The 12,634-nt window shown below is 52.0% G+C and overlaps 1 protein-coding gene across 1 annotated transcript; it reads left to right on the top strand.

Annotated features, from left to right (window-relative positions):
• Positions 1 to 2,040: 2,040 nt before the first annotated feature.
• GJB2 (gap junction protein beta 2) lies at positions 2,041 to 4,091 on the top strand. Its single transcript, XM_024754967.1, has one exon. The coding sequence runs from the start codon at positions 2,058 to 2,060 to the stop codon at positions 2,736 to 2,738; it is 681 nt and encodes a 226-aa protein (XP_024610735.1). The 5' UTR covers positions 2,041 to 2,057; the 3' UTR covers positions 2,739 to 4,091.
• Positions 4,092 to 12,634: the final 8,543 nt, after the last annotated feature.

Here is a 12,634-nt window from a genome sequence, read left to right on the forward strand (position 1 = left end):
GGTCTGTGGGCCAAAGGGCCACCATCAGCAGAAGTAAGGACTGCGAAGCTAAGGGGTAAGGGAACCCTTTTGCCCCTTCCGGAAGCTAGTACTTCACCCAGCAGCCTCCCGACAGGACAAAACAGCTCCTCTGCCCCCGACCCCACCCCCGCAGGTGTGGGCCGGCCAGGAAGGGCGGGGGCCAGCACCCCGCTGCTCACTGTGGAGAGCAGTTTCATCCCGCTGGGTCGGTCCGCCTCTCCCTAGCCCATCGGGATCCAACTTTAATTTGCTCCTCTTTCTAAAGGATCTTTAGAACAGGTAGCTGCAGCCCAACCAGGCGCTTTAAACAACAACAAGAGTATAGGGTTTACTTGGAACTGTCTTCTTCGCAGCCGCTGCTGCCTGGACTGGTTTGAGGGGTGTGGGTCCTGCACTGGGCACTCACTGGCCTCATTCCAGATTTTTAGCCAGATGTACTGATACACGCCAGACGGTCTGTTTCTGTGAGTGTCCTGTTTCCACTTAGTAAGGGCCAGCGAAGAACTGGAGGGTCTGATTTCACAAGAGCTTTGAGTACACTGCTAGGGCAGGACGGACCAGGTGCAGAGCCTAAGCCCTCCCGGACCGGCTGTATTTAAGGGTCAGGGCTGAGCCCAGAGCAGACCTCTTCCCAGGGATGTTTCTCTTTCGAGCTGAGCTGGCTGAGCGTTTCACGAGGATGTCTCAACGCTCGTAGCTCTCCTGCCCTGACCCTTCTCATGTCTCTGCTGTGGCCTCTGAACGAGGTGGCCTTGGATGGTTTCAGCCAGACCTCGGTGCCCCCAGCAGCACCCCAGAGGCCGCAGGGTGATCAGACTCTCCCCAACCTGCTCAGGAAGCCCATCGGGAGACAGGACCCAACTTGCTTAGAATAAGGAGAGCACTAAGCTTTTAAGTAAGAGAAGCTGGAGGACTGAGAACCAGTTTGGAAGGAGTGGACACATTACTCATCAGATTGTGGAGGGTGGGGTCTTGTTTAAAAGAGGCTTGATTGAGACAGACAGGTGTGACTCTAAGTATGTGAAGACCGTTCATACCCTGGGATGAAGAGGCCACTGGCTGGTGGAAGGTGAGCGCACGGGCTTCCCAGGTCCCTTCAATAGGCAGCACATCACCCAGCAGCGTGGCTACTGACCTTCAGTACCGCGAGGGTGCCCGGTAGGGCCAGTCCTGGGGAATCACCGAGTTAAACTTTGTCTTTTTTTTTTACAACGCACCCCTTTAGAAACACTTCTAAACACCACAGTCCATGATAAAAATGCACCGTCACAACACTTTCCAAACCTGAGTACTAACCGATCGGTCAGTCCCAACAGGACAGCAAGGACCCCAATCTATACACAGAATGGTCACAAAAACCCACGCACACAGGGGCTTTTCTCCCTGGAAGGACCAGTTCTAACCTGCCCCTTTTCATATAGAGACAGGAAGTGAAGCCCTTTGGGAAACATTAAACGTGGATTTTACCACTGGGGACAATCATTTCACTGCTGCATCCCACATCCATGAAAATGAATTGAGATAGGTGAAGGAAGGAGGTGCTGCCGTGAGACTTGGCCTCTCGGCCTTGAAGGCGAGGGCGAGGTCGTCCCCGGCTGGCACGAGGCCAGGGTACCGTCCAGAACGAGCGCTTGGGAGCGCTGAATGCCGTTGGAGGGTTGGGGGGACCCGCGCAGGGGTTCGGTCAGCGCCTCCATCAGGGCCCTGCGTCGGCGCGCACGTTTGCCGGGGTGCGCCACCCCACGTGTTGATCGTGTGCTACGGACTGGGTGCGCTGCTCAGCTGGATATACCCCTCTTTACTAGAGAACGCGTTCCAGGTGTTCTGCGCACTACGCGGCTAGCGCTACAGCAGAAGAGGTTGGTTTGTTTTCCTCTCGTTGGGTGAGGTAGTGTGAGAGCCGGCATTTGTTCGGGAAGGGATCTCTGGGCGCTCACTTGCCCGGACCCAGCAAGCCCCCCACGAGCCGGTCCTGCCCGGTCCCCTCCATGTTGTGTCACTTTGTCTTTTCCAGCGCAAACTGCCCGGACGAGAAGATGGACTGGGGCACGTTGCAGACGATCTTGGGGGGCGTGAACAAACACTCCACCAGCATCGGGAAGATCTGGCTCACCGTCATCTTCATTTTCCGCGTCATGATCCTTGTGGTGGCCGCGAAGGAGGTGTGGGGCGATGAGCAGGCCGACTTCGTGTGCAACACGCTGCAGCCCGGGTGCAAGAACGTGTGCTACGACCACTACTTCCCCGTGTCCCACATCCGGCTCTGGGCGCTACAGCTCATCTTCGTGTCCACGCCGGCCCTGCTGGTGGCCATGCACGTGGCCCACTACAGACACGAGAAGAAAAGGAAATTCATGAAGGGAGAGATAAAGAGTGAATTTAAGGACATCGAAGAGATCAAAAGCCAGAAGGTCCGAATCGAAGGGTCGCTGTGGTGGACCTACACCGGCAGCATCTTCTTCCGGGTCATCTTCGAGGCCGCCTTCATGTACGTCTTCTACGTCATGTACGACGGCTTCGCCATGCAGCGCCTGGTGAAATGCAACGCGTGGCCCTGCCCTAACACGGTGGACTGCTTCGTGTCCAGGCCAACGGAGAAGACCGTCTTCACGGTTTTCATGATCGCCGTGTCTGGAATTTGCATCCTGCTTAATGTCACCGAATTGTGTTACTTGATGATTAGATATTGTTCCGGAAAGTCCAAAAAACCAGTGTAACACAGTAGCCAGCTTTAGATACAAGAGAGCGTGAGAGGATGGGGCAATCAGTGCTCAGCTGTGGGGCACGGTCACCCGCGCCACCCAGGTCCAGCGTCTCGTCTTCAAGGCCACCTTTGACCCCCTGTAGATCTCACGTGCGACCCCAGATGCCCCCAGAGGCTGCACTCCTGCGAGTGTCCGAGCCTCTGCTGCTCTCCGAAATCGGTCTGGTGAGGCCCGAGCCAGCGGGGGTGACAGTGCCAACAGTACTTCCCTATTTCAGACAAAGGATATGGCGTTTGTCTTCCTTTCTTTGAGGAAAGGAGAGAAACGCCAGGGCCTGAAGACGATGCTGAGAAGGTCTGGTTGATCCCCTTAGGGCTACCTGTGCCATTTCCCTTGAATTAAAGGTAAACATGAGAATACTGGGTTTTTTATTTGCTTTGACGCTTTAGTCTTTAACAATGGACGAGGTTACCTAATGCTTCAAACTCTGTTATACTTTTTTAAGTGAAATTTTTAAATAAGATATGTTCTTTTGATCTACAAGGAACCATTCATTATACGTTCCTCTAATTTCGAAGGCTCAGATTATGATATGTAAACGGTGTATAATTAGATGCTCAGTGAATTTAAATATGGCCTTTCAGGTATGAATGGTTTGCAGTGCCACCAAGAGGCTGTCCATTGTATGAATTGTGGTGTGTGCTACATGGAAGCATTTCGGCTTCTCTCAAGTGAAACAAGCTAGAAGTCCTTAGTGATGGCTTTTAATAGCAAACGGCCTCATTTCAAAAGCTTAGATGTGATTTTGTATGAGAAATACAGATTGCATGTGCCACCAGCTACTGCCGATGGTGGGTTGCCTCAAGACACCCTCAGCTCCCCTACGACGTTGCCTTTTCCACTCCCATGGTCCACGGGAAGAATACTGACTGAAAGAGATTGCTTGGGAGTATTTTATTGCCACAGTACAATTTAATGGTGCAGAACAAAATGGAAAAATTGTGGGGGGTACTTACTGTTTCTAAAGAACAGAGGGAGAGACTAGACCCTAAATTCTGACAATTAAAAATGAGTTTCATCTACTTCAAAGGTCTGTTTGCTTCCCTTTTCAGCATCCAGGTTTTTTAAGTGAAAACAGAATTAATAGACACTTTTTAAAAATACGAACTAGGGTTTAGGTAACTATTTAGCAGTTCTATAAGACAAATCGAATCCTAATATTATGATGCTTGACATGGTTTCCAAAAAATGGTACTCAGCATACTTCGATGAGAGTAAAGATTTTCCTGTTGCCAAGAATAGCATTATAAAAACATTTTGTAATAATAAATAATAGCTTTAATTACATACTTGTAACTAAAATAATTTTGTCATATCTCAAGTCATTTAAATATTAAAATATAATTAATTCACATAATAGTTATTTAAAATCTATTACAATTTTTAATCGAATAGCAGCTTTTAATTTCACCTATATCCAGTTTTGTAAAAGTATGTTAATATTTTATATTTCAAACACTAAATGGGTAAGTTACCACGGTCCGTCCGTCCGCGATTCTGGGATTCTTCCACGCCAGTTACAGAAAAACCTGTCACCAGAAAGACTGACAGGGAAGGGAGAAAGAAGGCTGATTCCTACCCTGCCCCACGCTCACCACTAAAGGGTTTCTGAGGAACACGCACAGTGTGGGGCATGGATTGCCTCTGCTGCTTGGAGGATGCTGAGTTGTGGTCACATGACCAGTCTGGCTCCTAGAATTATTTAAACACTTTAAAATGTTATTCACGGTCAAGGTTGGCTGAGGCATGAGAAAAATTCTGTCAGGTGTCTTTTCTATGGGGTTTTCTACAGGATTTCATACAAATGCACGTTTGTATATAAGCACACCTGGTCTCATAAACTGTTTTCTGTTCCGGGAGCCCTTTCCCATCCCTGTGTGTGGCTTGATGGCCCCGGCACCCTCCCGGGACAGCCAGCAACAGGCCCGTGGTCTGAGCCTTCATCCAGGGACCTGAAATCAGTAATTACGAATGTTTTTACGAGGAGCCATACGCTTTTTAGATGAATTTTTTTTTTTTTTTTGGCTGCGCCACGCAGCTGGTGGGATCCCAGTTCCCCAACTAGGGATTGAACCCGTGCCCTCGGCAGTGAGAGCACGGAGTCCTAACCACTGGGCCGCCAGGGAAGTCCTTAGATGGATTTAAAAGGACCAAAAGCAGTCAACTTTCCTCCAGGTGATAGAGAGAGGATGAGAAATGGTCCCCGGCCACCTTCCAGGGTGCCCTACACACAGCCTATCACGGGAGCACGTGACTTTTTAAATAGATGTGCTCACTTACAAGCTATGAAGACTGTTACTCTCGGGTATTAAAAGACTAGATTGAAATAATCACAGGTGACTACTGACCACTTTTAAGAACTTACAGGCTTGGCCACATGCCTGAAAATTAGAGCTTGAACCCTGGAAATGATCGTCCTGAGTTTATATCTCAAACCATCCACTTACAATTTGTAGTAGGTAAGAAAAAGCTCCGTTTTGTCTTGTTTTGCTTTGGGTCACGCCGTGCGGCTTGCGGGATCTTAGTTCCCCGACCAGGGATAGAACCCAGGTGCCTGCGGTGGAAGTGCGAGCCCTGACCACTGGACTGCCAGGGAAGTCCCCGTTTTATTTTTAACGAGTCCACCAAAGTTCTCTGTGTCAGGTTGGCCACGACAAGCCTGTGGCCTCACAGGCCAGCCTCGGGAGGGCCTCAGCGCTGGCCAGGTGCCAGCATGACCTCTGGGACCTTAAGAGGCAGTGGGAACAGCCCAGCTGCTAATTCTTCCTTGTTCGAGGCTTATTAGGACACTAGCAATCCTGGTCTCACCTCTTCCGTATGTGTGAGGCTCTTGGCAGGTGGATCCGGGTTGAATCAGGAGGACAGAGGTGGGGTTCTCGGGGTGGCCGAGGCTGAGCTGCCCCTCACGGGGTCATTGACCTTGGGGGTGGGCCGGGGCGCAGGCAGCGCGCCAAGGGGTCACCGTGGGTACACAGGGGCTCACCTGCTTCTCCAGACCTGTTTCCTCATCTTAAAGGGCCTGCCGAATACTCCCCGAGGTTAATGGCAATCCAACTGCGAAGTAAGTCAGAAAGAGAAAAACAACTATCGCATATTAACGCATATATGTGGAAACTAGAAAAATGGTACAGATGAACCGGTTTGCAGGGCAGAAAGAGAGGCACAGAAGTAGAGAACAAACGTATGGAAACCAAGGGGGGAAAGTGGTGGTGGGATGAATTGGGAGATTGAGATTGACATATATACACGAATATGTATAAAATAGATAACTAATAAGAACCTGCTGTATAAAAAATAAATAAAATTCAAAACTTCAAAAACAAAAATAAGGTAATTTACGTAAACCTCTCCGTGCAGGAAAGCACAAAGCGGAATACCATTGAGCTCTTTTCCACTGGACGGATCCCAGGCTGCACAGTGGATGGATGGGGCTCTAGACAGGAAGGACCCTCCCAAAGCTCGACACACGGGAAGCCTGGGGAAATGCCCGTTTCCTCAAAGCCTGAAATAAGTCCAGTTGGGCTGGGCCAGGGGACTGAGACACCCCTGAGGAGGGGGAGGAAAGGCAGAGGGGGGATGGGACAAAAGGGCAGCCCCGTTTGTAACTGGAGAAAGATCACGCATAAGAAAGCAAGCTCTGATTCATCCCCTTAGGGCCGCCACACACCTTCCGCCCACAATACCAAGTACTTTACACACAGGACGTCGTCGAAGCCGCCCGGAAACGCTCCAGAGTTGTAGCCGAGGCCTCGGGATGGTGGGAGCAGCTCAGGGCAGGGGCGCGGGGGATGTGGGCGGGATTCCGGAACCCCCAGGGCTTAATTCCTGAAGCTGGCGGCCCTTCCCCAGCGCCGGCGTGGCTGAGGGATCCCGCCTCCGGAGACACCGGTTCCGTTCCTGCCCCCCGCTAAGTATTTATTTACTCAGCCAGTATTTACCGAGTGCCAGCCGAGCGCCAGGAACTGTTGGGCAGCAGGGCTGCGAACAAAAAAACACAAACAAATCCCCCGAAGACGAGTGCGTGGAGAAAAGTAAAGCCAACGGGGAGTAGGAGGTGCGGGGCCAGGCGGTGCGGCCTGGCCACCAGGACACCTGCAGGTCGGGTGAGGGAAGAGCCGCAGGTGAGAGACAAAGCCGGGGCGCTGAGGGGCCCGAGAAGGGGCCTCTGGGCTGGCGTGACATCTGCCGCAGGACACCTGCTTCCCTGTCTTCTCTGCCCTCTGCTGGTCCAGGAGGAGTCTGTCTGCCACTCAAGAACCTTCCATAGACGAGAACACGTCCAAGTTCAGCCCTAACTTCATTTTCCAGCGGCACGGGTCCTCGTTCGCCATTCATTCGTTCACTCACTATTAAGCTGCTCCTGGGTCCGGACCCACTGGGTCCAGGCAGAGAAGAAACAGGACCAGACGCACTCTCGCCTCCGCCGTGGAGCCCGGCCCCGGCCAGTGTCCAGCAGGAGGGGCACCTCTGGAGCCCCCTGTCCTCTCCGCAGGGAGGCGGGCCCGGCGACCACCTGGGACGTGGCCTTATCGCTAAAGGAGTCTGATCTCGAGTTTGCTTTTTAACAGTCTCATCACCTTTCCTCATTGTCAATCAAAAAGGCCCCCGACGTGATGTGTGTAATTGTAGAATGACTATACAAATACATTTGCTCTGGGATTAAATACAGAAATAGATAAAGTCAAGGTGAAAGTCTCCTCTCCAGCCCTGCTCGGAGTGTGGGTACCAACGTCTCGATGCAGAGCTCCCCAGAAGTCCCGCGTTGCAGGTGCTTGCAGGCAGACACGCACACACACACACAACCACACTGTTGGTTGGCCTGCAGTTCTTACACGATTTTCTCTGTGATAGCGTCTCGTTTGGTAACGCGCCTTGGAACTCTCTGCAGGTCTGTGTATATAGCTCTGACTTGTTCTTTTTAACAGACGTGCAATGTTCCACGGAATGCCTAGCCTTAGTCGTGTAACCATGGCCTCGTTAGTGAGCAATGACACCGTTTCCAGCTTTGAGCAATGACACCGTTTCCAGCTTTTCACAAAGAGGACCCCCCTTCCTCCCCCACTCCTGCCCACACCTCTACTTTCCTCTGTAGCACGTGTCGCATGGATTTTCCAGCCTAAATTCAGGACTTGGCCTTCTCCTGGGTGGATTTCATCCTGCTGGTCCTGGCGCATCTCTCCGGTCCATTAGACCTTCCTGGGCCCTGTATTCAGTTTATTAGCAATGCCTTCCAACTGTACATCACCTGTCAGTTTACTGAGCCTTCAGTTACTTCAGCCGATAAAAAGGTTGACTGTGGAACGCTTCCAGACACTTCCTTCGAGCTTTGCCGCAGTCCCTTTACCAGCAGGATTGGAGTTTTCAGGATAAATGTACTTAGCTGGGTCTGGTTTGCACATTTTCTTCTTACTAGTAAGGATATTATGACAACTGGGTGAAGGGTCTTACACAAACATCTGAGTATGTTTGCCACTCCATTATCCACTCTAGACACACTCGCTGAGGTCCTCACGTGCAGAGCACCGGCAGGCCCCTGGCGAACGCAAAAATGATTCCAGAAGAGGTCACGGTGTGCAGGACAGATGTGTCCCAGGCGGTCACTTCACAGAACAGAACGTCGACTAGCTGGGTGTGACCTGCACACCAAGTCCCGCAGGAAGAGGTCGGGGCCAGAAATCGTTTCTTTGGAGACTAAAGGAACACAAACTGAATCACGAAAGATGGAAGCCTTTTGCCAGGAAAGGAGACTGCTGTTCAGTCTGGTGATCTTCCATTTCTTTGAGAAGCTGCATAACTTATCAAGACCGATTTCTGCCACTCGCTGTTACAACTGGCCGGTGGGTTTCTGGGCAGCCCAGTGGGGACGGGACCCCTAAGCGATGCTTCCGCTTGCCTCAAGGGAACTGCAGGGCACGGCACCACCCCGCTACACCGCCGCTTCCCTAGCGACTGCAGGGCGCCAGGTGGAGGCGGTTTTCTTAAGAGCCTGCCATATCTACCCTCATAGAGACCGCACTGCTTCCATTGCTCTGGCGTTTGTATTTCCAGTTTGTAGGTGTGTGGCCGTTGTTCTTTAGGGCAACCGTAAAAAATGAAAAACAAAAGTTCACGTGCAAACACGCACCATTTCCTCTCATAAACAGGATATGGGCAGTATTAGCAAACTTCTATGATCTCGTGGTTATATCTACAAGGTCCTGATTTAGGTTTTTCCTCGGGTTTCTCTAACTATTCCATTGCTTGTATTTTGAAATCTTACCATCCAGGGCCGTGAATGCCACGGTGAGATTATTTCTCATTCATCACTCAGCCGTGGGGCAGGGAAGTCTCGTATTTAAAATACTTTTAAACCATCATCTAATGTTAACACAGCAGCTCTTTAAATATTCGGTATTATTTGGTCTTAATTCCCTTACGTCGTCTGGGGAGAAAATCACCTAATATATCCCACTCAGAGTTTTCAGGCTTTTTTATAACTGTGATACCTACTTTACAAAACTTGAAGAGTCGGTTTAGGGCCATTGTGAGTCACAAGAACTCAAGAAAGCATGAATTTTTCCCATTTGCCTCCACTTTTCCAAAAGGAAAAGATCTCAGTGTAAACAGATATTTGTTTGCCCACGTCCACCACAGCATTGCTCACATGTGGCAAAGACTGGAAGCATTACAGGCGTCCATCAACAGAGGAACAGATAAAAAAACGTGGCTCATATATTCAATGAAATATTATTCAGCCTAAAAGAAAGGAGATTCTGACACAGACTACAACATGGACGAACCTTGAGGACATTATGCCGAGTGACATAAGCCATTCACAAAAGGACAGATACGGCGCAATTGCACTTCTGTGAGGTCCCTAAAGCAGTCAGACTCACAGGGACAGAAGTAGAACGGTGGCTGTCAGGGGCTGGCGGGAGCGGGGAGGGGGCACGAGAGTTTAATGGGGACAGAGTTTCAGTTTGGGAAGATGCAAAGCTCTGGCGCCGGGAGTGGTGACGGCCGCACGGTGATGCGGACGCGCTTTAAAGTGTGCGCATAGAAATGGTAATATGGTACATTTTATGTTATGTATATTTTACCATAGTTTTTTAAGATGTTTTTTCTCAACACAAGAGACAGTGGATGGTCTCCATGAAGGACTCTGATGGTGACCACAAGCCCTAAGAAGTGTTCTGAGCCCAGACACACATCATACACTGCGAACGTCTCCAGGCTAGTTTACTAGCGCTGTGACGCCCCGCGTAACTCCCCAGATTAGCCATAAACATGATGCAAATGAGACAAGTCTGAGCAAGGAACCCAGTCCTTCCTGACCCGTGGGGAACACTCCTTCTCAAGTCCGGTCAAGTTCAGAAGCAGGAGTGACCTCTCCTCACCTCGGAAGTACTTGCTGTGCCCTGTTGCCCGTGCCAGGGAGGATATTACGAATAGAAATGATGTTCAGGAATGGTGATGAAAACAGAGGAAATCCCGTGGCCAGATCGTAAGAGCTCACGTCCCTCTAAGTCCCCGAGCTGCCGCCAAGTCCCCGGTCAGCTCCTCTTCCGAAGCCGGTGTGAATTCACGCCCACTGCAGTACCGTGCCCTAGTTTCACTTCCACCCCAGACGGAAGCAGCTGCTTTCACAGTACTCACGTCCCCTAAATCCAGAAGCACGTGGGGGGAGAGTGTGCTCCCTGCCGCCAGCACGTTAAGTCACCAAAAGAATTCTTGTGGGCTTTGCGTTCTCAAGCATCACTACCACCTTTGTGTTTCTGAAAACGTATGCAAAGCTCCAGCAGCAGAGTCACCGTCTTTCTGAGAAACAGGAAAGGACACTTCTGTGCTTGTTGGCCTTTTTAAACAGTGATTTCTTCTGGGCTCCTTCTGCTTCGTCAGGGACAGGAAGGTCCTTTTGTTTATTGCCTGGGAGATGGTGGAGAGCTGAGCTGAGCGGCTGCATGTGTCACTGCCTCGGGGCCGTCCTGCGCGGCTGGGGTCCGGGGTCCAGGGGGGACACTGGCCACTCGTGTGCATAGGCCCTTGATGAGAGCCGCAGGGACCGAACCCCAGGAGCTCCTGCCCTGACCCCCTACCTCTCCCACGTCCCCTGCGTGAGCCCGGAGATGAGAGCCCAAGGAGCTGAACAAAACCCCAGTCTATTGTTTGAACTGACCGACCCTGCCTTATTCCGGGACCCCAGAGCGGTCCACCCTGGACCCCAATAAGGGACGTGCCCAGGTCCTGCTTCTGTCTCTGCACCTGCCTTGACCTCCCCGGGTGGCCCCAGTTCGTCCTCCAGGACCCGTGAGTCCTAAACTTCTCTGTCTCAACTCCCCAGTCACCGTCCAGCTCCAAGTGCGCCGCCAGCCCGGGGTTCACGACCACAGTCAGAGCAGAGAGCGGAGCTGTGGTCCCACCAGAAAGGAGCGGAACAGACGAAACTGACAAACGTTCAGCACTGCTTTTACAGGTGCAGGAAAGCCCAGGGGCCGAGGAGGAAACTCACTTGATCCCAGGGACAAACACAGAATAATTCTGGATTCACCCGCGCAGCCCCAACACGGCTCTGAGGAGTCACGGTGCCCTTGCAGAAGGACGGGGCATCGTTCACGTCGCGACAGTGGCAACAGTCCGGGGACATTTCAGGTGGAGGAACAAGGCGAGTGGTGCCCGAGGGGACAGAAGGCGGAAGGTGGGCCGGCCCGGCTGTGGAGCTTGTCGTGTGGGGACGGGACGTGAATGCTGCTCCAGGGAGACAGCTCCGAGCTCCAGGCACTGAAGAAGGAAGGCTGCAGGGACGGGAAGGGCCAGACACCCTCGTGCAAGGCCCAGGTCAACCCAAGGGGTCGTGCACCTCTCAGTTCGTTAAGGGGGTAGATCTCCCGTTAAATGTTCTTACCGAGAGACAGAGAGAAGAAGGACGCACGCTCTCTGTGTAGCAAGACCCCGAGCCAGCGTGTCCCCACAGCGGTGCAGAGGGACTTTGGGGCCAGGACAAAGGCCAGGCTTTCCAAGGACACAGACCCCGAGATCCCTCCTGAAGGCTGCGCAGATGGTGGCAGCGGACCGTCTGTCGGTGTGCAAGGAAGCGGCTCCTCTCAGCGAGGCCTGGACGTGGACGGCTCTCCCAGGAGCGGGGGGCCCTGGCCTCCTTTCCAGCCTTCTTCCCGAGGCTGCCCGGCCTCCCTCCTGCTCCGAAGCATCCTCTTTCCGCCCACGTTTGTGGAGACGGTTCAGCGTTTCTTGTGCTGACGTCACTGGTGCAAACCAGTCCTGCAGAATGAATGGTAGCACAGTGGCTACCTGAGCTTTTCCACAACCATTAGGATTCTTCACATTAAAGATCCCAAAGCATGTTTGGTCTGAAAAACAAAAGCCATGAAAACGCTGGTGCCTGTTTCCACAGAAGGAAAGCTGTACCTCCAGAAACGTGAGCTCATTCGCATGTTGAGTTTGGCCCCGAGCCCTTGTAAAATTGATCGTGTGATCTAAGCATAAAGGACACCAGATATTCTGCTGGCCGTCCTCAACTGCGCCACCTCCCAGGTGGGAAGATGGGTCTCTCTAGGAAGATGGCAGAGGCTTTAAGCATTTATCGTCAACGACAATAAGAGCTTCCCTGGTGGCGCAGTGGTTAAGAATCCACCTGCCAATGCAGGGGACACAGGTTCAAGCCCTGGTCTGGGAAGATCCCACATGCCACGGAGCAACTAAGCCCGTGAGCCACAACTACTGAGCCCACGTGCCACAACTACTGAGCCCACATGCCTAGAGCCCGTGCTCTGCAACAAGAGAAGCCACTGTAATGAGAAGCCCGCTCACCACATCCAAGAGTAGCCCCTGATCGCCACAATTAGAGAAGCCTG

Source organism: Neophocaena asiaeorientalis, unplaced genomic scaffold (assembly GCF_003031525.2).
Source record: "Neophocaena asiaeorientalis asiaeorientalis breed wild unplaced genomic scaffold, Neophocaena_asiaeorientalis_V1.1 scaffold443, whole genome shotgun sequence".
Classification (NCBI taxonomy): domain Eukaryota; kingdom Metazoa; phylum Chordata; class Mammalia; order Artiodactyla; family Phocoenidae; genus Neophocaena; species Neophocaena asiaeorientalis.